At 38.2% G+C, this 27,664-nt stretch overlaps 1 protein-coding gene across 1 annotated transcript in view; it reads right to left on the minus strand.

Annotated features, from left to right (window-relative positions):
- The window catches only part of LOC127637990 (SNF-related serine/threonine-protein kinase-like), a 40,257-nt gene extending 13,359 nt beyond the window's left edge, over positions 1–26,898 (minus strand). Inside the window, exons 1-2 of the mRNA XM_052119348.1 lie at positions 26,615–26,898; positions 15,100–15,776 (exon numbers count right to left, since the gene is read on the minus strand). Of these exons, the coding sequence (XP_051975308.1) occupies positions 15,100–15,688 (589 nt within the window). The 5' untranslated portion in view covers positions 15,689–15,776; positions 26,615–26,898. The remainder of the gene's footprint in view (positions 1–15,099; positions 15,777–26,614) is intronic.
- Between the last annotated feature and the right edge of the window lie 766 nt (positions 26,899–27,664).

A 27,664-nucleotide genomic window follows, 5' to 3' on the forward strand; every position in this document is an offset into this window, starting at 1 on the left:
AAGTGTCAGTTTTGTCAGCCACAAGTAAGGTATGTTGGACACATAGTTTCTGCACTAGGAACAGCCACCGATCCTGAGAAAGTGAGTGCTGTCAAGAACTGGAAGTTGCCTACAGATCTGAGATCTTTAAGATCGTTTCTCGGATTCTCGCGGATACTACCGAAGGTTTGTTAAGAACTACTCGGCCATAGTTCGACCACTCACTGAGCTCACAAAGGGTTACCCTCCTAAGAATAGGCACAAGGTTGCCCAAGAGAAGAAGTATTACTTCAAAGAAGGAGAGCCTTTTGGGGAGCGCTGGGACGAAGAGTGCACCAAGGCATTTCATAACATCATTCACTGCCTCACTCATGCCCCAGTGCTAGCCTTTGCTGATCCATCAAAACCATATGTACTTCATGTGGATGCAAGTCTGAATGGTTTAGGCGCCGTCCTCAATCAAGAATATCCTGATGGTCTGAGGCCTGTTGCTTTTGCAAGCCGCAAACTCAGTGCCCCTGAGCAGCGCTATCCCATTCATCAATTGGAATTTCTCGCATTGAAATGGGCGATCGTGGACAAGTTTCATGATTATCTTTATGGGGCTAAGTTCACAGTGAGAACAGATAATAACCCACTCACATACGTCCTAACAACGGCCAAGCTCAATGCAACTGGACATAGGTGGTTGTCAGCTCTTGCCACCTATGATTTCAAAGTCCAATACAGACCAGGTCGACACAATATTGATGCTGATCTGCTCTCACGTCAGTTACCATCCACTGAAGTGTCACCTGACTGGGATGAGATATCTCTCCCTGGAGTTAAAGCCATCTGCCAAATAACCACTCCATACCTGAAAACTGGGTCACACAGACTTATAGATCAATTAGGAGCCAATTCCAAGAGTGTTCCTAGCGTCTATGCCTGTCCGACACAGTTGGAGATAAGCGACTTGGAACAATTGAGCCACCATGAGTTGAGAAGAGCTCAAGAACAAGATTCAGTCATAGGTGCAGTAAAGAAAGCAGTCGAGACTGGCCAGTTTCAGTCTATGGCCAAGAATCAAGATCCAAGCATAGTGCTCCTGCAAAGACAAAGTCCCAAGCTGACTGTGAAGAATCACCTTCTCTTCAGAGTGGTGAACCAACAGTCTGGAGACAAAAGACAACAGTTAGTCTTACCTGAGAAATACCGTCGGATGGTCCTGCGCTCCCTACACGATGACACTGGACACCTTGGAGTTGAACGGACGACTGAACTCCTGAAGGAACGATTCTACTGGCCGAGAATGAACACTGAAATTGAGAGTTACGTCAAGAACTGTGGGAGATGCATCGCAAGGAAGTCAATTCCGCAACGAGCTGCTCCATTGGGTCAAATCACAAGTACAGGTCCACTTGACTTAGTTTGTATAGACTTCTTGTCTATTGAGCCAGACTCCGAGGGATCGCAAATGTGTTGGTCGTAACCGATCATTTCACCCGCTACGCTCAAGCTTTCCCGTGCAAAGATCAAAAAGCTATAACTGTAGCCAAGACCCTGTTTGAGAAATTCTTTGTGCATTATGGATTACCTTCGCGAATCCATTCCGATCAGGGGCGAGACTTCGAAAGTCGCCTTATCAAAGACCTTTTGGTGATGTTAGGCATCCGTAAGTCTCGAACCTCACCTTACCACCCGCAAGGTGATGCACAACCAGAAAGATTCAACAGGACGCTACTGTCGATGCTAGCAACTTTGGATCCTGCAAAAGGTCACAATGGAGTCAGAGCATCAGTCAACTAGTCCACGCGTACAACTGTACGAAGAATGAGGCTACTGGCTATTCGCCATACTTACTCATGTTTGGAAGAGAAGCCCGCTTGCCCATTGATGTATGCTTTAACACTTCTGCTGATGGGAAGGATGCAGTGAAGTACCAGCAGTATGTGGAGAGCATGAAAAAGAACTGCAGAATGCGTACAAACTTGCATCCGAAGCTTCGCAAAAGAACCATGATAGAAACAAGAAAAACTTCGACAGAAGAGTGAGACATCATACTCTGGAACAAGGAGACAGAGTGTTGATAAAGAATCTGGGATTGACAGGAAAACACAAGTTACAGGATAGGTGGAATCCATTGCCATACATTGTTGTGAAGAAATTGCCAGACTTACCTGTTTACAGATTGAAACCTGAAAGAGGAATGGGAGGTATACGGACACTTCATAGAGACCACCTGTTAACCATAGGAGAGTCTGTGAGGTTGCCAACCCCGAAGAGAGCAAAAGACCCCTCATTGTCCTGTGACCAGAACCCAAACAAATCAGAAACGGGTAAGAAAGGAAACAAGGAATGAGGAAGTCAGAGAAATGAATGCTGAAGATGAATTTGAAGGGTCCTCATCTGATGAGGAACATAATGGGTCGTATTTCCCTCTGAGAGGTGATGTGAGCGAACTGTTCAGATGGATACCTTCTGCTGTTCCTGAGAGAGAAATCCTACCTGAGAGTACCCCAGTGTCTGATGACTTGAAGCAAAGCCATGCTCAAGAAGTTGGAGAAGCTGGAGAAACACCTGTGGATGATGACGCTGGAAGTAGTCTACAACCACAACCAGACCCTGTGGACGCCTCAGCGTCTGAAGGGGAGAACGTCCTGCTGAGTGTGAAGTGGTTGAAGATGAAGTGCCTGTGGAAGAACTTACCTGTGAAAGACGTCCGAAAAGACAGGTAAAACCTGTGACACGCTTTACATATGATGAGCCGGGAAGCCAGTCAATAGGCCCCTTACTGTGGTTCATATAAGTCAAGAGCCTGAGAAGAGGAAGTGCAAAACACTTTGGTGTCATCCCATGGCCCAATGTTTTAGATGCTCTCTTGCTAATCCTTGCCCAGAAAGAAGAGGATGTATTCCTGTCTAAATATAGCGCATGAGGACATGCTAGTTTTCAGAAGGGGAGGGTGTAGCACAGTGCTAAAAAGCATTTAAGTTAACTAAGTGCTAAATAAATTAGATTGAAATTATTTTAAAGTTATACAATATTAGAATTTAGAAGTAAGCACAAGAAACAAATTTATTGTAGTTCATATCCATTCTATTCATTTTAGGTAAAAATAAAGGGAGTTGTAGTTTGATATACAATTGTGTTTGTTTCAAGTATGTGTTTAATTTATTCTAAGAGTTTGTTTAAAGGATTTCATTGGTGAAGTGAAATGTATAATGTAACATGTAATATTTTGATGTTTGGTGGTACAAAATATTTTACTATATGATTTTTGTATGCATGGAGTGACGTGAGGTGAAAGGGCGGAACCCGGAGATATAAAAAAAAAAAAGACAATATAGCTGAGGAGAAGTTGCGTCGAGGATTTGCTCCATGTTTTAGAGGTTAAACTGAAAAATAGAACGTGACAAACGTTGTATATTTGCCAGTTGGACTTTGTTTAGGTCTTGTGCACACAAATCGGACTGAATTGCGAACTTGGAAGCCGAACACTTTGTAGTTGTTGACGGTTTGCTGAAGTTACCGTTTCGTCACTGAGAGGATGCCTGTCGCGTGAGTGATTGTCAGCCCCTGGTCATCGCGCGTGAGAGACTACCTGTGACGGTGTGGTAATTCGACGGAAGAACCACCACTTGGGATTAAGGTATTTTTTTATTATTGTTTCTTTTGCTCCAAAGGGAGTGAAGGGGTCATTTTGTTGGGCCACACCGAACACAAGCGACGCTCCAGGCCTGCAACGTTTAGCTGTTAAGTTTTAGCTCATTTGCCGGCAAGGACTGGGGTGGGTGAATCACGGGTAGTGTGTGTGTTTGTGTGTGCGTGTGGGCCCGCGTGTGTGTTTCGTGATGTGTTATGTGCTGTATTTTAGCCTACAAGTCTTTAAGCTTATTACATTTTGAGGCTATTGAGGTACATGTAATTTTTGTTTATTTCTTTCACATTTTGAAGTTAATTCAAACTTGAGGTTTGAGGTGATTTAATTTTATTCAATAAGCTAAGTAAGTATTTGTTGAATACTTTCCTTCATTGACACATTTCTTCATTGATACATTTTGTATCTTATTTTTGTTGTGTGTTGATATTGAGAATTCATTCTTTTGGTAAATTTAATATTTTATTTATTTAGTAAACTCCATTTTTATTTAACATTTCAATAACTGAGTCCTGAGTATTTATTTAGTGTAAGATATCATTGGGTAATAGATTGAATATGTAAATGATATTTCATGTGAATATGGTTTAAGTCAGTTACATACAAGTAAGTATACAGGGTTGTGGTTTAAAAGTTTAATAGTTATCACAAGTAAAGTTGCACAAGCAGACATTTAAACAGGAGGTCAGCAAGAATTCTACATATACAGTTTATTGGGATTAATTTAAGAGCCCAGGCACGCCCTTTAGTACCAGGAAATAGGCCTAGGGGGCGCTACACATACATTAACATACTCTAACCCCACACATTCTCATAAAATAAATAATAATAATAAGAGTGTGTAAATGGGTGAATGGGACACAGTGTAAAGTGCTTTGGTAACCGTTAAGGTTTAAAAAGGCGCTATATAAGTGCAGACCATTTACACCATTTAATAAACAAAAAACCCCCAAACAAACAAAAACAAACCATCAAAAAAATTCCCCACCCTGTGCTAGGTATACAGTATAAAGGACTAATTAAGGTATAATTTAGGTATAAATATTACTACAAATTATGGCCACCCACTGAGAGAAGAATAAGGCTGAACACAAAACGAGTAATTTTTCAAATAAGCAAGGGATTGCAAGTGTCCATATATGCTAGGAAGGAACTCCGAACCCTTCAATGAGTGTCTAATTTTTTCCAGTTTAAGAAAATAAAGAACATTTTTAATCCATAAACAGTGAGTAGGTGGGTCAGGCAATTTCCAATACAATAAAATCAAGCATCAAGCTAGGAGGGAAAAAAAGGCCACAAAATCAGCCTTATATTTTGGGAGATGACATGATAAAGGAAGTGTACCAAATAGTGCTGTAATAAACACAGGTATTATTGCTATCCCAACTCTTTGAGATATAGTCTCAAATATTTTAGACTAATATCCATGTAAAGATGGGCAGGACCTAAATATAAGTGCAGTGGTTGCAGGAGCTTGACAATGAATCCAACCGCGTTTGGCACAAAAAGATGAGGAATGTACCCGGTGTAAAATATTTTCCTATAGTTCATCTTGAATAGCCCACTTTTAGTTTTTATGGATGTAAGCAGCTTCTATGTAGGGAGCACATTTTATCATAAATATATGAGATCATCCCCTTCCCAATAGTCATTGATTCAAGAAATTGAATCAATGACCCCCATTGATCAATGACCCGACAAAAGAAGTCCCCTCCCAAAATATGAAAATGTGAGGACATTTCTAGTAATGTGGAAAATAGACGTTTTAGAAAATTGTCATCCCAGTTTGGGGCATAAACATTAACCAGAAGAAGTACAGTGTTACCGATTCTCCCTGAAACAATGACAAACCTCCCATTTGGATCTATAACATTACATCTAGTTTGGATAACCTATTGAATAGGGATGTGCAAAACTTCACATTTTCACCATCGACTCGGTCGGTTTTTTCAACGACTAATCTGTTTTAATGATAGTAATGTATAATCAGTCTCCATTATGTTCACTTGATCAGATGCGTTTTTTTTTTATGCTGAGTCAATTTAAATGAAAATTCAGATTTAAAATACATCTCAAGACACCCCTAATTTTTATCAACTGTTGCACTGTGCCTCTTTTAGCCCAAGAATGTAAGTCATTGTCAGTGCTTGGCACACATCCAAAATTCGAAGTTAATCTGCATTTTGTTTTTTCTCAAATTTGAGGAATATTAGAATTTCACATTTTAATTTGACAGACTTGATTAATAATATCATAAAATATAATAAGAAAAAGTTTGATTCAGGGTCTGTCTTCAAATTTGGCAGGTCAGATAGGGTCACACAGTCTCATTTAATCTCTTTCCAAGCATTTGTCCCACGTAGGTGCAGGGTCCGCTTCGTGACAGTCCGCAAATATATTTGATTTGGCACAAGTTTTAAGCCGGATGTCCTTCCTGACGCAGCCCCCAGTGGCTGGGGGACTCTCACTCACACACATACGGGGCAACTTAGAGTCTCCAATTCACTTAACCTGCATGTTTTTTGGACTTGTGGGGGAAACCGGAGCACCCGGAGGAAACCCACGCAAACACGGGGAGAATATGCAAACTTCACACAGAAAGGCCCTAGTTGAGCCATGACTCGAACCCAGGACCTTCTTGCTGTGGGGTGACAGTGCTAACCACTGAGATTTAAGTTTCAACTTAAAGGTGATGTCTGTGAGCAATGTTTTAATAGTCCCACAGAGCCAAAGTATTTACATATTTCAGGGAAATTAACTTACAAATGGCTTACTAGTCTCTGGATATTAAACTGGGACAGGAGAAAGTATTTAAACACAAATTACTCACTTCAGCTTCAATGCCTGTGTGGATCTCTACAGCTTTACATGTGAACAACAAGTTGATTTCTGACATACTAGTCTCAATGTGTGTGTGGATGAATTGTGTGTGAAAAAGCAAGTACTGTGTGAACCATAGCAGAGGAACAGTGTGAGAGACAGTGCTCTGAGAGACAGCATTGTCCCAATAGTGGCTTCAATTGTGCTAACAATAACCCCATTTTCTGCTCACTGTAATCTATGTTCCTCGTGAGAACACGGAGGCAGACAGATAGACAGATACATGTGCAATAAATAGCATGCATAGGCGCACGCTATGAGTGCAGTATGTTATGTAAAGTCTATTGAAAGGCACTAGCCACTAATTCAATTGCACCTTTCAGTACAAACAGGAGTCAAAATATCTCATCCCAGAGAACTCCACATCTACACTATGATTTACAAATGAACTATCAGTAGGATGAAGCTGGATATTATGAAAAGATTTGCACAAAGACACAAGCAAGCATCACAGCTACATAAAGAATTTGCATATTACAATCCGAATCATCTGTTCTAGAGGAAACAAATTCTGTGGGGGTAGTGTGGCACAGTGGTTTAAGATTTTGGGCTGGTAACCAATTCGAGAAGTCCATGAACCATGATTATTGTGCCCTTGCACATTAATGTTCTAATTACATGATTCCCACACTTTTACCAATTAATTTCCATGATCTTTCCAGGCGAAAGATGTGATTGCTGGTCACATATCGAACATCATATGGCATACAAATTTATTTTTGAGAGAGAGAGAGAGAGAGAGAGAGAGAGAGAGTTTGTAAAGCATCAGTAACTGCCAGCTTATCTGTCTCAGAAAATCTCTGATCAGCAATTTCCACAACCTTGGATTTCTACTAAACACACACACACACACACACACACACACACACTGTATATACACAATACAAATGTGTGCACATGTGAGCTGGCCTTGTGTGACTGAACTCTTGCGAGTGGATTAAAGCCGAGCAGCTGATGACTATGAATAAAAACCCCCACAGAGCTAATAAATATTCAGCCATGCACACAACACACATGGTGAGGCTTCAGGCTCATGCACACCTACAAACAAACAAATAAACAAACACACAAGACATATTTAGGCATATGCATAGACACAGTGGAAAGGAAACTGACCCTTATTCACACATTCAAACTGAAGATATCAGCTGCTCTGCAATTTAAATCTTTAAGAATGGAAAGACATTCTACTCTTTTACCTGCCTCCCTCTCATTCTCTCTCTCTCTTTCTCTCTCTCTCTACTCATTTTAAAGGAATCAGCTGACCCAGAACTGGCAGACAGGAAGTTTGTCCAGATGAGGTTACAGATACCAGAATGTGCCTAGTAAACTTCAAGAGCTAATTAAAACTACTAGTAATGGGCAACGTGCCACGGTGGGCAGACAGGCAATGCAATCCATTCACAAGATTAGTTTAAATTAACAGACCTACTTTGTACAATCTCATGTAACATAACCCAAATGCACAAAGCGTATCTGAAATGAATGTCTGTATTTTTGTGCTAGAGACATTTCATTTGTCTGTTAAAGTATAAAGATAAAAAAGAAAATGTGTTTAAAGTTAAATATAAAAAAGAAACTTCTACTACAACAATAGATAAGAGGACTGGAAATGATGGGACAAACAATGTTCAAACAATGTAAATAATAAAATGAAACACTGTCTTAGAATCTTTAGAATCATAGAATCTTTAGAATCAGACAGTCTTTAGAATTATAGATTCTTTAGAATAATAAAATTGTACATTCTTCAGAATCTTCGAATCTTTAGAATCGTAACATCTTTAGATTCCTACAGTCTTTAGAATTATACACTGCCAAGCCAAGCCCAAAAAAAAAGTTTGGATTTAAATAAGCAGATACTTTAGAGTCTATTAGTGAATCATTAATGCAGTAATTAATATGTTTCAGCTGGCAACAATTATTTGAACCCTAACTGATGCAGTGCGTATCTCATTTCTTAAACAACTAGAGATGGGAAAAAATATCAAAATATTGATATATATATATATATATATATATATATATATATATATATATATATATATATATATATATATATATATATATATATTAGGGCTGTCAATCGATTACAATTTTTAATCGAATTGATTACATGGTCTCCCGATTAATTAATCACGATTAATCACATTTAATCACATATACAAATATTTGCTGAGAAAGCCCCTCATATAAATATAATTCAATATTTAATGATGAAATAATGATACATAGGTATCTTTAAATATTTGAAAAAAGTATATATATTACATATATATATGCATTACATTCTTGTGGCAGAAGAGTTAATCATTAATTAGACAATACAAAAAGCGGCTTAAGAATACAATATATTGTTTACTACTATATTATTGATCATAAGTCAATTATTGGCATACAGTTCACAGCAATCCATTTCACAAGTGAATTTGTCAATCAGTTCGAGATTTATTATGAGGGCTTGTTTAAGGACCCGTCAATGTACACCTCATAAACATAAAATGTTTAGGTCACTGTGTCCAGTTAAATATACTTTAATAATTATTATTATTGTATCTATCTTTTCCAAATTGATCTAGGAAATCAACAACAATCCCTTAGATTGTAGAGTTATCATGCTTTACACATAATCATCAACTGTTACTAAAAGGTATTACAATAACAGATGTATTTTGACACAAATTTTGTATCACAATGTTAACCTTTTAGGTGAAGTCTATTATACTCTGTGTATTGAAACTATGTTGTAATAAATAATGATTTTTAAGTGTTTAAGCTACAATTGTATTCATAATATAATTCATTTTTAGAAAGACTAGCTACATTGACTACATTGGCATTGTACATGGATATTAGGAAATAAAGGCCTTGTTTCATAAATTGACACATTTATATTAATTTAACAATGTATTTGGCAATTTGGTAACAGTTCTCTGAAGTCCAATGAAGACGAATGAGAACCATTGAGTGAAATATCGCAATATATCATAGTTTTGAATCGCAATATACCAAAATAAAGAATCACAATAATATTGTATCGTGATCTAAACATCGATATAATATTGAATCACCAGTTACCTTGTGATTCCCACAATAAACAACCATGTAGAATGATGGTTATCCTGTGGTCGTGGAAAAGATATTACTGTGTTTCAGAAGGGGCAAATTTTTGGCCGGCATCAAGCAAAGAAAACAACTAAGGAGATTGCTGAAATCACTGGAATTGGGTAAAGAACTGTCCAATGCATTATTAACACCTGGAAGACTTGTAGTGAACCGTCAGCTTCACTGATCGGAGATCACTAAAACACTTGGTGAAGTCACATTGTAAAAATTGACAGTAGAACTCTCGGCTATGCCACATGCAATTCCACATGCACAATAAGACGAGAACTTACAGGATTGGGACTAAACAGCTGTTTGACTGCAAAAAAAACACTTGTTAGTGAGGCTTAACGGAACAAACGACAAAAATTTGCTAGGGAGTATAAAGATTGGACTGTGGAGCGATGGAAATAGGTCATGTGGTCTGATGAGTCCAGATTTACCCTATTTCAAAGCGATGGGCGCATCAGGGTAAGAAGGGAAGCACATGAAGCGATGCACCTGTCATGCACAGTGCCCACTGTACAAGCCTCTGGAGGCAGTGTTATGATCTGGGGTTGCTTCAATTGGTCAGGACTAGACTAAACAGCAATAAAATGAAGTCAGCTGAATACCTGAATGTACTGAATGACCAGGTTATCCTATCAATGGATTTTTTCTTCCCTGATATCACAATTTTAACTGTGACATGATTGTTGGTGCCAGACAGGCTGGTTTGAGTATGGGATTTTCATGCACAACAGTCTCTTGAGTTTATTCAGAATGGTGCCAAAAGCAAAAACATCAAATTTGTACAATTGTAATGAGCAGAATAGCATCTCAGAATGCACAACACGGCGAACATTGAGGCAGATGGGCTACAACAGCAGAAGACCACATCGGGCACTTTATTAGGACCATAGTGTTCAGTGAGTGTTTAGTGGTGTTTGATATCAAATTTCATTCTAGCTACTTCTACCTGTTTATTGTCAATTCTGACTGACTCAGTTGTTAGATATCCACAACACATGACCATTCAGCCCTTATCTGCCCTACTTCTACCGAGACAGTAGATTTCGCTTAGAGAGAGGTGAGACAAGCCCTCAGGTTCACACGCCTCTAGTGTCCATGTGGCAAAAACCTGTATGTGTTCTTATGTGTGTGCGCCTATAGCCTCCTTTGCACGCTTTGCTGGATCTCAGAGGAGGCTGACCCACTTTGTGCGGTTCTAATCCTGGCACATACAGCCTCAGTGAGAATTACTGTCCCACTGTCACATGCCGCTCTGAGCAGAACATTTCAGACAAGTATGATATTAATAACGGCAGAGCAGGCAAGTGGAAGGGTACACACATCTGTGCTCTAGCAAGCCCTACTGAACTGGGACAAGAGAGAGAGAGAGACAGATGTGTATTCCTTAGCAGTGTCATCCCTGTTAATCTTCATCTTTCTCTCAAGTGTCCTCTAAAGTCTTTGTCTGTCTGTCTGCCCACTGTCTTTCTCTCTCATTTAATCTGTCTCGTTCCACCCCTAAGGGGCCGTACACACAGAAAGTGTTCTTGTGTTCTGAATGTGCAATTTTTTTAATTGTTGGTATGTTTAAAAAGACATGCTATACAGATGTGTTTGGGTGCTACAGCACATCTCACGCTATGAACGCTTGAACGCTATGAACAAAGTATTAAAAATACTGTCAAAATAATTAAAACATATTGAATTTTGTGATACAGCACAGCAAAATGTCCACCACAATGTTTTTAATTTGCTAAAACCGTCTCAAATTAAATATGAATGTTAAAATTTGAATCTATTATTTATTGGTGTTTAGCTCCATTTTGACGAGTTTGTAAATTAGAGCCATGGCCCATAAAACAGAAATTAATTTGTGAAATATAATGAAATATACACAGTATATAAATACACATTTCTATAGGTGGAATTTCAGAAATTGATTATTAATATGTAATATTGCTATTATTTATATTTAACGTTTCTGGGAATACTCTGGAAAAACATATTTATGGGCAATTCTAGTGAAAAATCAAATGTGTTATTAAAAACTACATAAACAGCAGTTAAATGAATTTCTTTTAATTCCATAAAATTTTACTTATAATTCTTTACAATCAAATTACAATTTATAATCAAACTACATTTCTGCATACTGTTTGCTACCTCAATTCTATGTTTTCTGTGTGAACGGCCCCTTAGTCTGCCTTCATTTCTCCTTTCCCCCCTTGTCTCTCTCTCTCTTTGTCGCACATTGAGTCTCCTGAGCTTAATAAGGTGGCTGGGTCTGAACAATATACAGGATGATGGATAGAAGGAACGTGACTCTACGGCTAGCTACATTCATTCTCACAATGATTTTCAAAGACACAACATTACAGTACAAAGTCTCAGACAAAGCATTTCCTGACACATCAGAAATATGTACTGCATGTACTATGGCAGCAAAAATATTCTATACATAACTGTTGTAATTAGTGGTTGCCTAATATGGGTTTCTCAATGGCCGATGCTATTGCGGATATCTACACAATACGATTTAAACTCATCATAAAACAAAGTTCGCAAACCATTTTACTTCTGAAACGTGTCATATTTCTGGGTGAAACCAGCTATTACTTTTCCATGAATGATTATGAACAATTCTAATTCAAAAAATATTTTGGAATAACATACATTGATTTATTCACAATATGACCAGACACATATCTAAAAGCAAATAGGGTAAATCTTTATTTTAATATTGACTATAAATAATAATGGCTAAAAATGGCATAAGATGCACAATTACACAATGTTTACCTAAAATTGATTTCGAATATCTATTAACAAAGCAGGGCCAGATATAGGCCAGTGGTGGCCAGTTATCAGCCAAATATATAATATAGTGTATATGCTGATACAATATAGTATATAGATCGGTACATCAGTAATCACAATAAAGTCTTCCCATTGGGTGGTTTGGTTCAGACATTCTGAATGCAGCAGGATTTGAGTCATATTTAGATCTGACACGATACAAATCTCCAACACAGATGTGCAGTTCATTCAGAAGAAGATTTCCACTTGGCAAAGGCAGCGATTAAAAGCCAGAAGAGGCACGTAGGCAGAGGAGAGTGGAGGGTGATCAGATGAACTAGGAGAGGAGAGTAAAATGGCCCATCGCTCTTGTGACACAGACATAGAATTTGAAGTGCGGGTTTTAAGGCTGCTGCGATTTAATCCCTGTTTGGATTTGTTTGACTGCACTGCGTGCAAATTAGAGTCAGACAAGTCAGAATATATAAGTCTCATTGACAGACTGAATAAAAAAAACACACTTGGATACATACTGAAGCAGAGATAATATGAAACCGGAAATTGAAGGAGTTAGTGTGGCTTTACTGAGTTAGATATTTATAATCATAAGTACTAAAGGATATAAAGATCTTAGTTTCTTAGAGGGATTGTTCACCCGAAAATTAAACTCCTGTTATCATTTACTCATCCTCATGTTGTTTAGCCTAACATCTCCTTTTGTGTTCCACAGGAAAATTAAATTAATACAGGTCTGGAACAACTTTATGGTGAGTAAATGATGACAGGATTTTTTATTCCATTTGCAGTATACTGTATATAATGACTATTTTTTATTGTTTATTTTACATACATTTGAACTTAAAATCCTGAAAGCCCTGCATGACTGCCGTGTGCATATTGCATTCCCCTTTATGATTTATGAAAAGTGCAAAAAATAATAAATCATATTCTTGATAATAATTTTTGTATTGTTTTTCTGTAAAAATATCTAAAAATCCTTACAACAAGATCAGTTAGATTGATATTGTTTTAGAAACAACACTGCATAAGATATTTTGGTTTTTCAGAGAATGTATTTTTAACATGTGTATTTTGTCTTACTGTACTGGCAGAGTTTTTATAGTCAAAACAAGTGAAAAATCTACCAGTGCTGAAGAAGTAATCCAAATTATTTAGAATACGTTACTGACCTTGAGTAATCTAATGGAATATGTTACAAATTACATTTTACAGCATGTATTCTGTAATCTGTAGTGGAATACATTTCAAAAAGTAACCCTCCCAACCCCTGTATATATATATATATATATATATATATATATATATATATATATATATATATTTGGTAACAGACACTTCAAGAGATTTGCCCTCACTACAAATCACCATGGTTTTACTACAGTAACCATAGTAACCACAAAATTAACATGGTTACTGTCGTTACAATAAACAGTAAAATCAAGGTTACTATATGGAATCTACAGTGTTACTGTGGTAAAATAATGGTTAATTGTATCAAAACTGTGATTTCTGCCAAGAAAACAATGGTAACAGCAGTCATTGTTACTTCAGCCATAGTTACTACAATATAACTATAGTAAAACCATGGTTATTTGCGTTAGGGTCCTTAACTAAAAAAAAAAAAGAATTCTCTAATTACAGTACTAACTCAACATTTTAACTTAATGGATGCTCATTGTTGCTTATCACGGCCCATTGGGCACATTTTGGCAGCCAAACCGCCGGCCCGCTCGGTTCTCCTGATGGCCATTCCGACCCTGATCGGCCCAAAAGTGCATTTGCAAAAAAAATTGAGGTTACAGTGAGCCACTTACAATGGAAGAATGGGGCCAGTTTTCTGAGGGTTTAAAGACAGAAATGTGAGGCTTATAATAAAACAAAAACACTTAATTTAATTCTTCTGTTAAAACTCATGTATTATTTGAACTGTAAAGTTGTTTAAATCATATTTTTTGTAGCGGACAACATCTTATCTTATGTCTATACTTGTGAAACGGTGAGTGTTTAGATGTTTACAGATTGACCCCATTCACTTCCATTGAAAGCGCCTCACTGTAACCCAGATTTTTGCCTTTTTTAAAGAAAAGGAAGTACAAGCCAAAATTCTATTTTGTGGTAATCGAGATAATGCCACAAATGCTGCGGACAGCGCTTTACTTGTATTGAACCCAAAATATTCCTTTAAAAGTCTTTCCATGTTATATTGATCATGCTATGTTTTGCTATTCTGTTTAACCTTATGTTGTGTACTGTATCATCTTTGCAAGTCAGAGATAAGGTGTTGTCTCCATTCAATGTCTTCAAGGCCATAAGACACTGTTAAGAAGCAGTACATTTCTATTCTGGTCAGACAAAGTCAGACAGAGAATTGACAAAGATGAAGGTTATTCGAACTCTGCTCATTTCTTAGCACTTTTTCTCCTGCCACCTTCTCTTTTCTCTTTTGGCTGATAAAAGAGCTAATTTGATAACATTTAATTTTACTAATAATTTGATATATCCTGACAGAGAGAGATTTGGTAAGAATTTTCTATTTATCTAAAAATCTAACAATGCAATTGGCAAAACTTTGTCATAGAAATGACAGATGAACAAAAAGTCAGACAGACAGAGATAGACTGATTGAACAGACAGCCAGATATTCATACAGCCAGGAATTTAGCCAGAAACACAGTTTTTCCACTTACCTACTGCAGGAGCGTCATACTCTTCACCTAGAAGTATTTCAGGGGCAGAGTACGCTAGCGAACCACAGCTCGTCATTAACATGGTGCCGGGTTGAAAATGGTTACTGAACCCAAAATCGGTTAGTTTCACCATCCCCTGTTGCCTGAAGAAAACAACATTCTCTGGCTTCAAATCCCGGTGCACAACATGCAAACGATGGCAGTAGGCTATTGCACGTATGATCTGCGCAAAGTGCACTTTCGCTGTGTCTTCAGCCACGCCACCTTCGTGACGTAGGATGTAATCATACATGTCACCTCCATCGCCCAGCTCCAGGATGAGGTAGAGCTTGGTTTGTGTATCGATGACCTCATACAGTCGCACAACATTGGGGTGCTGGACTAACTTCATGCATCTGACTTCTTGGAGCAGGTGGCCGGTGGCTAAGGCGTCAAGCTTGGTCTTGTCGATGACTTTAACTGCAACTAGTTGGCCCGTGAATACGTGACGGGCTAGTTTGACCACGGCGAAATGGCCTTTGCCCAGTGTGCGGTCCAGGTCATATAGGCCGGCTATGTTGCCCTCATAACCGCTTTTGGTGGCAGCCATTTTGGATCAAGCAGGGGGATACTGTTGCAGGCCTGGGCTCTGTGACCAGAGGGAGCTGAAGGAAACTAGGGCTCTACTGAGTCATCACCTGTTTAAACACAAAGGAGGGAAAGAGACAGTGAAGGAACAGTAGTTAAAGAAACAGCAGACCATTGCTCTGGACCTAATGTCTACAGAACATTTATCAAATTGTAAAAATAGGTATCTGCGTTTGCTCTATAGACACTTTTCCACCATGGAGCCAGTGCAAGCCAGGACTATCAACTGGTCAGCCGGGGCTAATAGCCTCAGACCGCAAGCCGCCCATTTCACATACAAGAGGTCAACTCAAGCTGAGGATTCAGAATTTGATTTTATTTGGATTTTTCCAGAACCTGCAAAGTTGTGTGCTGGATACACAACTTGGCAATTTGGCAACAATATACATCTTCTTTCGGCAGGTGTTGTCATTCTGACGTTGCACATTTTGAGCCCTGATTTCATCTTCTGACCAGTACTAATGATTCTCTATTCTCTTTTGATTTGTTAAGGTCTGCTGGTATCTAGATATGAAAGATTGGTAAATGAGTATCTTGGTCCTGAAACTTCTGACATGACTCAGCGAAACTCCGCCATTGACACTGACTCTGCTTAAATCCCCAGTTGGCCTTTAGGATGCTAGGCCATTTGCCCCTAAGTAGCCCATGGAGGTACGATGATGCCCCGGAAATGACAGCGGGAATGCAACTGGCCAAGGAATGCACTAGCACTCCGTAATTTTCCCTGATAGTATAAACGGGCAGTAGTGTAGTCTAGGGCATACGCAGGCACACAACATATGCCCACCTATCTTTCTTAGGATTTTGCATATGCCTACCTAAAATAAGTGATGATAAATAGCTGCCAGAACAATGAGGAGGCTTTTGAACCAGAACATTTTCAATCTACTAAACCGATGCTGCAGCACCGTTGAGTGAATAGTGTTATTTTCTTATTTTAAAAGCTGTAGAGAGATTATGTCTAAACATGCATGGAGGTGCGTGAGGTAGGAGCACAACTGATGGCACTGACAAGACAGACAGTCCAACAAAGTAAATTTCAGACATGATTGGATATTCGCTAACCAATCATATTTTCCATTTGGATCTGATACACAAGCATCCCTGGAGAAACCATAATTTGTGCTGAAAATGTATTTCCATGCTAAACATAAATATATACATTTAAATTTTGCAATGAAACTTCGTGAAAATACTGCTCGTTTTTACACCCATGCTAGTTTTTGATGCTCTGAGCAGATGTATTGAACCCCAAACATTTCAAGACACCGGAACATATGGATTGTTTTCTAAAGAATTTTTGGTTCATTTCAGTCAATTCATTTAATTAACAAGCACTTTTCCAAGACAGCTTATATGTTACATGGTCACCAAACCGCTTGGCCATATTTTCTGAAATGTAATTGACTAAATATTAACTTTTTGCTTTTAGAACTGTTGTATAAAAGCAATAATAACAATTGCAAACATGCTGTGATTACCAGTAGCCTTGTGTCAACGGCTGAATGAATCACGGCTTGGCTGTTATTCAGTATAACAGCACTCTTGCTTGTGTGATATTTCTTAAAAATAAAGGGTTCCCCAATTGCATCAGGGTATAAAAACCTTTTAGGAACCTTTATTTACAGAGGATAAAGTGCTTTTTGTGTTGAAATAGGCCATGCTACCTATACAGACGAACTCCACTTGACTTTCACATGCCCCCGCACAGCATTATTGAATAGGAAGGTTATTGTCTGTGTTGTCTGCATGTGTGTAGGCGAAAGTACAGGGTAAGCCATCTAACAGGTTTATGTACTGATCTTATGAGTACGCTCAAGAGAGGACAGGTACTGTACTGTATGTATTTGCCTTCAAGAGTCGCAGGTCTTAAATTCCAAAAAAACTTGATTAACCAATTGTCATGTGATTAAACAATTATTACCATCACACAGCAATTACTTTACTATACTAGCAACAATAGTTACTATTACTACCAATTTCATAACAAAACCTCTTGTTATGTAACAGAGTACACATCTATAATAAAATTGATAGGAGTGACATTACTCACATGTATGAACACGAATATGGCCATCTATTGCAAAATTAGTTAACTGAGGACAAGTGATTTCATAATGCTACAAAGCATGCTAAGACAAGGCTCATTCAAAACAGCAATCGCAGGAACTGAGATCAATTATAACATTACATATCACATTAAATACATCCTTTGTAACATAATTTTCAGGGGTGCACATTAACTGAGTAAAAAAGTATTATACTTAAGTATAACATTTTGGGATTTGTACTTTACTCGTGTGAAATTTAAATGGAATAATTGTACTTTTACTTAATTACATATGAAAAATTGTACCTTTTATTTAAACTTGAAAAGTACTCACTACATTTCTTCTTACTGGACTGAAGATGCCTCTTCACTATATCTGACTAACGACAGATGACAGACCAGAGGTCAGTCGTTTCAAAGTGTTGCATGGTCTGCTATGTGGAGTTCCGACCATCTGCAGAGGCTAAATTTCGGATCTGATCTGAGCTTCAAATACGTTGAAATATTTGTGCAAATAGATCGTATGTCATCGCCCAACTTAATGTTATGTATTCATTCAAAACTATGTGCACGAAGTGAGAAACACTGATAGATTTTGTCCAAAACGTTATTATAAACGCCAGCTACTAGACAGTTATGAAGTAAAAAATTATCATTCACGTTGCAAATATATATATATAACCAGCCACAACATTAAAACCACCTGCTTAATATTGTGCCCTTGTGCTGCCAAAACAGCACCAACACGCATTTCAGAATAGCATTCAGAGATTATATTCTTCTCACCAAAATTGTACAGAGCGGTTATCTGAGTTACCGTAGACTTTGTCAGTTCAAACCAGTCTGGCCATTCTCTGTTGACCTCTCTCATCAACAAGGCATTTCCATCCACAGAACTGCCACTCACTAGATGTTTTTGTTTTTCACACTATTCTCTTTACACTCTATAGACTGTTGTGTGTGAAAATCCCAGGAGATCAGCAGTTACAGAAATACTCACACCAGCCCGTCTGGCACCAACAATCCTCCATGCAATTATCTAATCAGCCAATCATGTGGCAGCAGTGCAGTGCATAAAATCAGGCAGATATGAGTCAGGAGCTTCTGTTAATGTTCAAATCAATCATAAGAATGGGGAAAAATATGATCTAAGTGATTTGGACCGTGGCATGATTGTTGGTGCCAGACGGGCTGGTTTGAGTATTTCTGTAACTGCTGATGTCCTGGGATTCAGTCTCTAGAATTGACTCAGAATGGTGCCAAAAACAAAAAACATCCAGTGAAGAGTAGTTCGACAAATGAATTTAACAATATTACCTATCTTGATTTCACTTTTTATTTTTAATACATAAGTACAATTTAATGTGAATACTTTTTATTTTCACTTAAGTATGCTTTTGGCTAGATACTTGGACTTTTAATTTAAAAGTTTACATTTTCACTCAGTATCCATACATTCACTTAAGAATCATTTCTAAGTACTCTTTACACCCCTGATCATATTATAACATGCTATGAATGCCAGAAATTTTTGATTGGGAAAAGTAACATATTTAGTTCAAACAGTTTAAAACAGACTTAAAATGGTTAGTTCATCCAAAAATTATCATTTCAAACACATATTACTTTCTTTCATCTGTAGAATGCAAGAATAGATGTTAGGCAGAATGAAAACCTCAGTCACCATGCATTTTCATTGTATAGAAAAAATATGCAATAAAAGTGAATGATGACTGAAGCTGTCATTCTGCCAAATATCTCCTTTTGTGTTCCACAGAAGAAAGAGAGTCATAGAGGTTTGGTACAACCAGAGGGTAAACAAATGATGACCGAATTTACATTTTTGGGTGAATTAACCTTGAAATAGGATGAAATATAATTTGACCTAGATAAAGATGTTCTGATGGAAAGAAAATAAGGGATGAGGGATTAAGCAAAGGGGGATTTGAGGAGTAGATTGTGTTTTGCAACTCCAGAGGAGTCAGGTGACGGGGCGTAGCACAAATGGTCTAGATCAATACCTGTAATGGGATATCATTATTAGTGTGTGAGAGTGTGTGCATTAGTGTGTGTGTGGTGTAGAAGCTGAATTGCTAATGAGCAGTTATAGAGGTTGAACAGGACACTAATGCAATGATGCCAGACTAAAACACTTACAGAAGTGTATGCTCACACACATAAAATGGACTCGCAGAGCTTTTCTTGTTTGTTGAAATCAATGGCGCTAATTATGACCTGCCCTTTGTCTGATGGATTAAGTGTTTGTGACTACCGACTGGTACACACACAAAGACAGAAAAGTACAATATTAAACTATTTTTTATTCAAAAGTTCATATGTAAAATATGAATAACATATTTGCACTGTATATAGGAAAACACTGCGTGTTGTAAGGATATTGTTGTCTTTTTAAATAAAAATGTACTGAGCCTCATGCTGTTTTAAAGATTAATTACAGTTTTTCACAAAGAAAACAAAAGAGTTATTTTTTCTCAGTGTCCTTTGACAAACAGTGGAAATGAATGGGGACTGAGGCTGTCAAGCCACATTAAAAAATAATATTAATAAAAAAATACATAACAAAAATAGCAAAAAATGGTCAGCAATGCTTCTTAGTGTGACGTACAGTATTTGAATGAAACAAAATGAGATTTGAGAGCTATGGCAGAGGAAATATTTTCAGAGTAACAACATACATTTTGGTCAATTTTTATGACATCAAAAGACATGATATATATAGTATATATAGACTAAGGACTTCATTTATGGTGCTTTTGGATCAATTTTGGATCTCAACAGCCTCCATCTTTATTCACTTTCATTGTATGGAAAAGTGTGTATGTGTGAACCTTCTGCTAAACTTCTCCTTTGTGTTCCACAGAAGAAAGAAAGTCATATGGGTTTAGCACAACATAAAGTAAGTAAATTACAAAATTGTAATTTCTGAGTGAATTATCCCTTTAAAACTAATCTAAAAGTGTTCTTCTCCCACTGAACTCCCACTGCTATTGACGTACTGAGAACAGAAGCTCTGTCTGATGTTTTGCAGGCTTTTGTGAGATGTATTTATTTAGTGGTGAGACTGAAAGTGAGAGAGTGAAACAGCTGACAATTAAAGAGCCAGTTAAGGAAAACAGAGTAAAAAGGATGTAACAAAGACCGGGTGGCCTCCATATTGTGGAAAGATAGGGCTACCCACCCTTCACAAAAAAATAGGGAAATAGCCTTGGAAATAGTAAATAAGGAAATAGCCTTGCCGAACACACACCTCGGCAAGGCTATTTCCTATCAGGAATGGTGAGCACACGCAGTGCTTCCCCCTGATAATGCCCAGGCATCCGCAGTTTGGGATGCCTTTCCCAGTTACACAATACACATGCATGCAAACAGACTCAGACGTTGCATTTTCGTCTTTCTGCGAACGAAGAGGAGATGGGAATTTAGCGAGCTCAGCAATGTCTGAAAATCAGCATTCGAAAATATCCACAGCAGAAATGAGAAATGCTGGGGTCTTTTGTCAGATGTAAGAAAAACAGGCCCCGACTCATTTGTACACCGATACTGAAGCCATAGGCAAGGCAGAAGGCTTTCAGTGTGACAGGAGGTACCAGGGGAGAGGTGTGAAAGGATGAGTCATCCCCCTCTCTTTTTGGAGGAGGGAGGGAGGGCTGATGGTCGAGTGGAGTTGTGAAAAGAGATGGAGAGTAGGGGAGAATGGAATGGGGTTTCCTTTAGATATGATCTCATCGCCCCATGTTCCCATCATGCAATATTCATGGTGGTGTGGTCAGTATGGTGCAGTAAGAGCTTGCGTGCCTACTGTTCAGAGTGCATTAATATGTACACACTTGCAGTCTCAGGCATACACACACGTTTGTTTTTCTATCATGGTGGGGGCTTTCATTGACTTGATTGTTTTTATACTGAGCTAATGATAATTTTGTCCCCTTTTTATCCCTACCAACAAACATAACCCACACAGAAATCTTCTAAAAATTAAAAACATTTCTTTAAGACATTTAGTATTTGTATTAACCTGTTTTAAAATACAATACAATTCATATATTAGGATCGCATCTGCACTGTTATTCACTAGTTTTTCGAAGTAAACATGCACTAGACGAATGGATTTGACTGTTGCGCCATGTCTTGCTGTTTTTCACCATCTCGCTCCAGAGCTCATATCAAGTTAAAAGAACTTCAGTCTTTACAAATGTGTCTCGAGACACCTTCGATCTGTTATATTCAGCAAAAAAACTTGTTTGACCGAACAGCCCCTTTAACAATATTTTGACTAGATGTACACCGATATATCGGTTTTACTGATTAATCGGTGCAGATGGTTGCTTTTTAGACCATTAATTACACTATCTGGAAATGTCCCTTGTCAGCACATACATTGTGTCTCCAACTTCATATATTGTGCATAATAATATCAATAATATATAGGCTATAAAAAGCTTAATTTGGTAAATATTAAATATAGAGCATTGTAATGGAGCCAAGTTTCCATCGTTTCAAAATAAGAGTCTCTGGTGTTTTTCAGACTTGTTTAGTGTTAAAAGTCCCACGTTATGTCATGGTCCTGTCACTCTGTGTTTTTGTCTGACAGGACTGTGGCATCATCGTCCCATGTCTGTCATGTGTTCTGTTGTCTGTCTTTGTGTGAGCGCACAGTTACGGTTGCATTCCCTGTAGTGCGCTCTTCGGTCCGTCTTGTTTCATGTCTGAGGTATGGTGTCTAGGTCCTGACTTCTTTCTGGTTCGGTTTCGGTCTGTGTCGGGATCCGGACACTCATGCTCCATGTCTGTCTGTTACTGACGTGGGTGCATCACGCTTATGTCATCTTGGCAGCATGCACTCGCATCAATAGTTTATGTCTGTCTCTTGCGAACATGGGTGCGCCTTGATTCGCGCTCGTGCTATGCACCCGGGTCGTGAGCTGTATTCACGTTGGGCTGAGGTTCGATCACATCGGTCTGAGAGTTCAAGTTTGTATGTGGCCGAACTCACGCACAGGTGTCCTGTTTGTTTTTGTCGCCTGTTGCGTGCATCGCGTGGCTTTTGCATCATGATGTACATGGTTTCAATTAGCATGGGTGTATTGCCTTATTGTCCTGACGATGTGCACTCATACATTCAGGTGTTTTGTTGTCTTGTGAGAGCACGTGGCTTTGCTTTGTTTCTGTATAGCCGTGTGTCTCTGTCTTACGTCATACCCTGCTTCCTTGTTTGACCATTATTGGTTTATTATTCACACCTACCCTGTCTTATTAACCTGTTGTTTTCTCTCCCTTTTTTAGTCTCCTTGTGTTTGCTGTCCAGGGCCAGTTCTTGTTTCAAGCCTTGTGTGCTTGTTTACCAGTTGGTCTAGTTAGTTGTTATTATTTATTGTATGCTCGTTCCTGTTCATCCCTACCCAGTCTGGTCTGTCCTGTTCCCTGCTGCATTCTGCCCCAGCCCTGGATTAACTTTTTCCCCTACGGGGTACTTTATATTAGTTTTTTCCCCCTTGTGGGCGATTTGGTTTGTTTTTCATTAATTTTTTATTCATAAATTACCTGTTTGTTTAAACTCTGCATTTTTGTCCTGAGCCTCATTCTCTGATTGTGACACGTTAAGCACCCAATGTTATTTTCTTCTGATTAATTTAGGGTTTTTGTTTGAAAAATAGACTACATCTAGCGCCTTGTTTCATTCTCCCTTAACCCCCGAAGGCAGAATTTTCCTTTTTTTGGATGCAGTCTGTGTCTTCATTTTACAGTTTAAACTGGGCGTGAGAGCTGTGCGTGCTGCAGCAGTAGTAAGAGTGGTCAGACTCAACGTATGCTTTTATGACTCAACATAAATTTCTGTACTAAAATACTCACTCGTTGACTTAAAAAATACATCCTGATGCAAGTTACCACACAGTAACAGGCACACAAAACTTCCCTCATGTAAACTAGATTTCATGACGGTTTAGTGTATAATAGAGTTTAATTACCCACTCTTGATAAACATTTGATTATTAATATCCGACATCCCAGGAAAAATTAGTTGTAGTAATCCAGAAATCACTATATTTTCTGTATAGTCACACAGTACAAACAGTACAGATGCGATGAAAACTCAAAGTGTGTCTCTTTGTATACTTAGTTGGTTTTATTTGATTTCTGTTAAGGGAATTGTAAAATACTCTGAGTAGCATGCTAGCAGATAGTTGTTTACAAATGGCGGCTGTGGTCTCCTCTCCTTTCTCAATGCTTTGTGCATCATAGGTATTTGACCAATCACAGGCTGCAGCACATCTCACAGTCTGCCACAGTCCCTATATGCCCCCAAGGTATCTGCTCCAGAGTAGAAGCTAAAATCCCTCAAAAACTGCTCAGAGGAACTACAGTTCCTTAGGTGTGAATGTGTCCCAGGGAAAAGTACCTAAAACAGGCTTTAATACTGCCAGTGGAAAAGGACCTATATAAAAAAAATTCTATTTTAAAAATGTATTAGTATATATTGAATTTAACATTAAACAAGATTAATACGTGTTGGGATTTTTTTTACTGTTAGTTAATATTAACTAGAGTAGTTAACTAATGTCAACAAATACAACCTTATTGCAAAGTGTTACCAGAAAGACAATGGAAATATACATAGCACAGATGGATGCAAAAAAAAACACGTCCCAAAGTCACTTTGAATAAACGTGAAAATGCTTTCATTTTAGTACAGTATGTTGGCATTAAATGTGTTTGATTGAGATGCAATGTGAAAGCTGTGAAGGGCATACACACTACAGATCAGGATGACCTGCGCTCCCCTCTCATCCCCAATCCCTAAAGCCTGCCTTGTGATTGAGCTAATGTGTCTCAGGACACCGATATGATAACACTGTGACCTGACACATTAGCACAAAAACACAAAAACTCACACAAACTATCTGATATACCAAATCACTGTGAAACTGCAATAAACTTGGTAGTTTGCCAGCACACACATAGGCCTACACCATGTTCTTGCACATGATCACACACACACACACACACACACACACACACACACACACACTGCTGAGTCTACGAATTTGAGCACATGATATATTTACAGTATACATATAAATATATAAACAGAGGCTATTTGAAGTAAGTGCAAATATTGGTAGAAGCAATACACTAAACTAGGTGTAAATAGCAACAAAAAGCACATTTTTTTCAGAAAAGTGTTAGATGCTATTTGTACCTCTAATTAAATACTAACATAATGCATAGGGGCATTATTGCATGATTATTTTGCTTTTAAGATCCCATGGCACCCAACACCAACCCTAAACCTAACCCTAACCTTACATTACATCACAAAAATTAACCGAATCGTTGTTGCATTTTGTAGTAAAATCATAGTAACCAAATAATTGAACATGTTTACTATATTAACACCATATTACTGTAGTAACACCATGGTTAATTTCATTAAAACTATGAATTCCACCAAAAACATGGTTACTACAATATTGCTATAGTAAAACTGTGGTTCATTTTACCCGGATCAAACAATTCCAGGGATCAACTCCCCAAACTTCACCGTGACCAAATCACGACAAAGACCACAACTTTTATATTAATTTTTATTTATAATTATAAGCAGTATTAAAGGAAATATTAAGAAAGGAAGCAGGATGGGAAAAGTGGGACAAAAGGCGGAATCAAACCCGGGTCATCTGCACGAAAAAGCACACCCACTTGTGTATATACCCGATGCCACTGCAGTGACACTAGGGGCACAGTATGTCTTTAATTTCTGTGTTTCCAGCAGACTATTGGAGTGCAAATAGCTGCACTGTGTTTCAGGTGCTGTTTACACCTAGTACAAAGTCACTCCAATATATATACTCAAGTATACATATACACAGCGATGCTGCAGAACATAGAGCCCATGTAGACCATTTAACATATCTGCCTATCCATCTTTGCATTGCATTAGTTTTGAGTGTTCGATTTAAGTGGCACACAACCTCTCCTTTCAACAGTAACAACTTGGCCTCCAAATGCATCACTCCCTACTCACTCTCTCTGTTTAAATGTTTTATTAGTGTCCCTTTCAATTTTAATGTAGTTCACTGGCATGTCAAATATTTCTATATTCTTATTGCCAAAGCATTTGAAGCCTAAAATAGTGTAAATCACTTTTTTTTTCTCTTCTCTTTTTTTTTTTTTAAATGTCTGCTTTTTGTGTCCCTGCAAGATGCTCACTGGATGTCCTCAAGTCTAAGACTACATAAGGAGAGATAGGAATGGAGAACAAAATACAGGCCAGCTCGATGCCTCTGATCAAGTGTTTGTCTGCCAGCCACATCTCTAACTCACCAGACTCACCTTTTAATCACCATTCACTCTTTCAAATAGCAACAAAGCCTGTCAACTACAAGGATGTAACAACATATTCAAGATTAGGGGGACCAAATGTAATAATTTTAAAGTCAACAATTTAAAAAAATATATTCGCACATAGCTAATCTAAATATTTTGGTATTACTAAATAAAAGGATACAAATAAAAAACTAGTAGCTATATTTATCAAATCATCATCATCATCATAAGCCATATCACACACATTAACAATCTAGCATGCTGTTTCCCAGTTATCACACATAAAACAATGTCCTATAGATCAATAACAGTGGGCCACTTCAGCAACATGAACTTCAGCTCCGCAGCTGCAGTCCTGAGTTTGCACCTTATTTCAGTAGCTCACAGCATTGACGCACATCACAGACACAACAATACCGAGGCTGGCAACATGCATGTAATTAAGAAAATAGTTAAATACGCCAAAAGTAATTGTTGTCTGTAATAACTTACCGTATAAAGTAGTAGTACGCAGCGATTCACGCGTCGATATATGTACAAGAGCATCCGATGTAAATATACCCTGCCTCCCCTCGTCTTCTGTATTTTATCTAGGCTGTTCAAATTGATACAGCAGTCGTTTCCAAATATTTTTTTTTTTACCTTTTATTGTTTTTGTTATCTCTAAATAATGCCCGCTGTCCGATAAGGACAAGGCATATACTGGCGCCCGACGCAGTTCTTTTCTCAAATGTGCGCGTGGCTCCGCAGTGCTCGCACGCTCACTTCTGCTATAGCGCTCGAGCGCTCTCCCTCCTCTGACGTCAATGCATTCCATCTTACCCGGACTTGTGAGTGAGAGAGAAAGAGAGAGAGAGAGAGAGAGAGAGAGAGAGAGAGAGAGAGAGAGAGAGAGAGAGAGAGAGAGAGAGAGAGAGCGAGAGCGCTGAGGCTAGGCAGGGCCACGCGAAGAAATGTTTCTGAAGTCTGAGGAACACCATTATGCAACCCGGCTATAATTAGGCGAAGGGAGTGAATGGAAAAACAGCACATAGAATAACATTCCGCACATTTTATGTGTGGTTTATATCGCATTACTGTCAAAATGTATATGCAAATGAGATGGAATGTATATGCAAATGAGAAGGCCTTGCACTGTAATGAGCATATGTGAAAAATTTTGACATTAGTTTAATTTAAGAATGGAGATGTATGGATTACTTTTATGTTTACTTTATCTCCTTTTTAAGCTTCAAAGTTTTGGCCACCATTTACTTGCATTGTATGGACCTACAGAGCAGAGATTTTCTTCTAAAAATCTTCATTTGTCTGCAGAAGGAGAAAAAGTCATACACATTTACATATTTGGCAGACGCTTTTATCCAAAGCGACTTACAGTGCAATTATTACAGGGACAATTCCCCCAGAGCAACCTGGAGTTAAGTGCCTTGCTCAAGGGCACAATGGTGGTGGCCATGGGGTTCGAACCAACGACTGATTAACAGCCCTGTGCTTTAGCCACTACGCCACCACCACTCCCACATACACATCTGGGATGGGATG

This window comes from Xyrauchen texanus, chromosome 46 (genome assembly GCF_025860055.1).
Source record: "Xyrauchen texanus isolate HMW12.3.18 chromosome 46, RBS_HiC_50CHRs, whole genome shotgun sequence".
NCBI lineage: Eukaryota > Metazoa > Chordata > Actinopteri > Cypriniformes > Catostomidae > Xyrauchen > Xyrauchen texanus.